The sequence below is a fragment of the Nanorana parkeri genome, unplaced genomic scaffold (genome assembly GCF_000935625.1).
Source record: "Nanorana parkeri isolate BGI_ZX_2015 unplaced genomic scaffold, ASM93562v1 scaffold1240, whole genome shotgun sequence".
NCBI lineage: Eukaryota > Metazoa > Chordata > Amphibia > Anura > Dicroglossidae > Nanorana > Nanorana parkeri.
This window is the reverse complement of record NW_017307508.1, coordinates 19,169-21,220: the sequence shown is the minus strand read 5'-3', so window position 1 is coordinate 21,220 and position 2,052 is coordinate 19,169. Positions and strand designations below refer to the sequence as shown.

General features: G+C 41.6%; 1 protein-coding gene across 1 annotated transcript in view; it reads right to left on the bottom strand.

Annotated features, from left to right (window-relative positions):
* ENOSF1 (enolase superfamily member 1) overlaps positions 1-2,052 on the bottom strand; it is a 36,507-nt gene that overhangs the window by 23,276 nt on the left and 11,179 nt on the right. Inside the window, exons 6-7 of the mRNA XM_018568758.1 lie at positions 1,016-1,088; positions 823-861 (exon numbers count right to left, since the gene is read on the bottom strand). Coding sequence (XP_018424260.1) covers positions 823-861; positions 1,016-1,088 — 112 coding nt within the window. The remainder of the gene's footprint in view (positions 1-822; positions 862-1,015; positions 1,089-2,052) is intronic.

The following is a 2,052-nucleotide window of genomic DNA, read 5'->3' as shown; positions in this document are numbered from 1 at the left end:
AGAGGGGCTGAGCGGTTCCAGGAGGCAAGTTCTTGTACTGGGAAAGAGCTGACTTTGTGGCTCTTCCCAGGATTTCTGGATTTGGCATGGGATCCTGGTACTGGGAGATTTCTAAGAGAATTGGGAGGGATGAAATCTCCATTCCTGGGTCCATTGTTTAGAAGTGGCCAGCACCTAATGATGGTACACCTGTGCACTGCACTTATGGGAAGTGTGCTGGCTAGTGTTCAGGGCTCCACCTGGGAGACAACAAAACTCCACTGACGAGTCAGAGTGGAGTCCAGCGGGTTGGAAAAAGCAAGTGTGCAGGTTAACAGGAGACCGAGACTGTCTGGAGGAACAGACAGTGGCCTGAGGCTGGAGCAGCGGTGCTCTGAATGCAAAGCCAGGAGGCTGGATGTGCATGTGTTCCTGTGCAAGAGATGCCAAAGAACCCCTGCGGGGGTAATCACCTTGTTTTGTTTAACTTTAATTTAATAAAAGTGGACAAGGAAGCCTTTAAAATAAGTCCTAAGCGAGGGGATGCGTCCTTAATGCGCTCACCATTTGTGCTAACTTCCCCAGATCTCACAATATATATATATAGATCTATATATATATATAGATCTATATATATATTTATTTTTTTATATTTTTTAAAGCATGAGTTTTCAGCTTTAATACAGCTTTCAGTTTTTATCTGGTAGACTCTAGGGAGGTGCAGAGCCGCTTAAGTGTCATGAACAGAATCACAGGAAAACAGAATGTATTATGACAAATATAGATCCTAAACATATGCATACACAAGTACACAGAGCACCTTGACATTGGTTAGGGATTTACCTCTGGTTTCTAGTCCTTGTTTTCTATTCCGAAGTATTTCTACAAAACAACGTTGCAAAAAAATTATTACCTATATGTATATAAGACACTTAAAGCTGAACCCCAGGCAGATATAAAAGACATACATTAATGCAGTTCTATATTCATTAATAATAATTTTATATTTTGACAATGATAAAAAAATGTGGCCTACCAAGAGCTTCTGCCTCTGTCAGTGCATCTGTTATGTATCTGAAATCAATGCAGGATACCAGCTGCTCTGGCGTCTGTTGGAGATATAGGAAATAAAACACATCACAATTAATATATAGTTGTATGTTAACAAAATGAGAGACTATCACAAAATAAAATCTCTATGGAGACACTTACATCTGAATCCCAGGCAGATATAACAGACACAAATTAATGCAGTTCTGTATTCATTAATACATAACTCATAATTACATTTATTTTTAAGTACCTGAATTTAACATGGCAACAGCCTTTTGTAGTCTTTGCACAGCAGAGCTCAAAATGGGAAAAGAAGAAGCAGCACAAATAACCAATCAGTTCATGGGCTGATCAGAAGCATGCTGATATTAGAAAAAAGCAGTGACAGAGAGTCATGCTCATCACTGTGCTGCTTCTTTTTTCACTGTCCATTCACAGGCTGGGCAGACATCTGAAAGCATGGTTTTGGAGGAAAATGTGATGAATGATGCTGGCCTTTATTTACTGAGGACATCTTGTCATAGAAAAGGAGTACTGTGGTGGGCAGCTCTCAGTTAAAGGTGAGTATTTCTGCAAACACTTTTTTTATACATGGGGTATTTTTTATTGAAGTTCTGCTTTCTTGCTCCAGAGCTGCATTCCCAACCCAAGGCAGTGACATTATTCTCAGTAAAGCTACATAGGTTCAGCTGCACTGCTTGAGAATAAGTACATTTCCCATGTACTTCTTCTCACAGAGGATAATGCAGTTTAAGAGTCTGGTATGGGTAAGCTTCTACAGCTTCTACAGTGTTGAACCCACTGGTGTCAGCTCTCTCTAAATCTCAAACGAGCTGCCTAGCTCAGCCATGACACCCTGCTGTACCTCCTGGCTTCCTCAGGGGTGCCTCAACAGTTTGTGGTAGTGAAAATGTGATGTGAAGGGGGGAATGAAGACTGAGGTGAAGGGGAGCACCTGATGTGAAGGGGGAACTCTAAGGTAAAAGGAGGGGGGGGGGGGACTCTGATATGGAAGGGGGG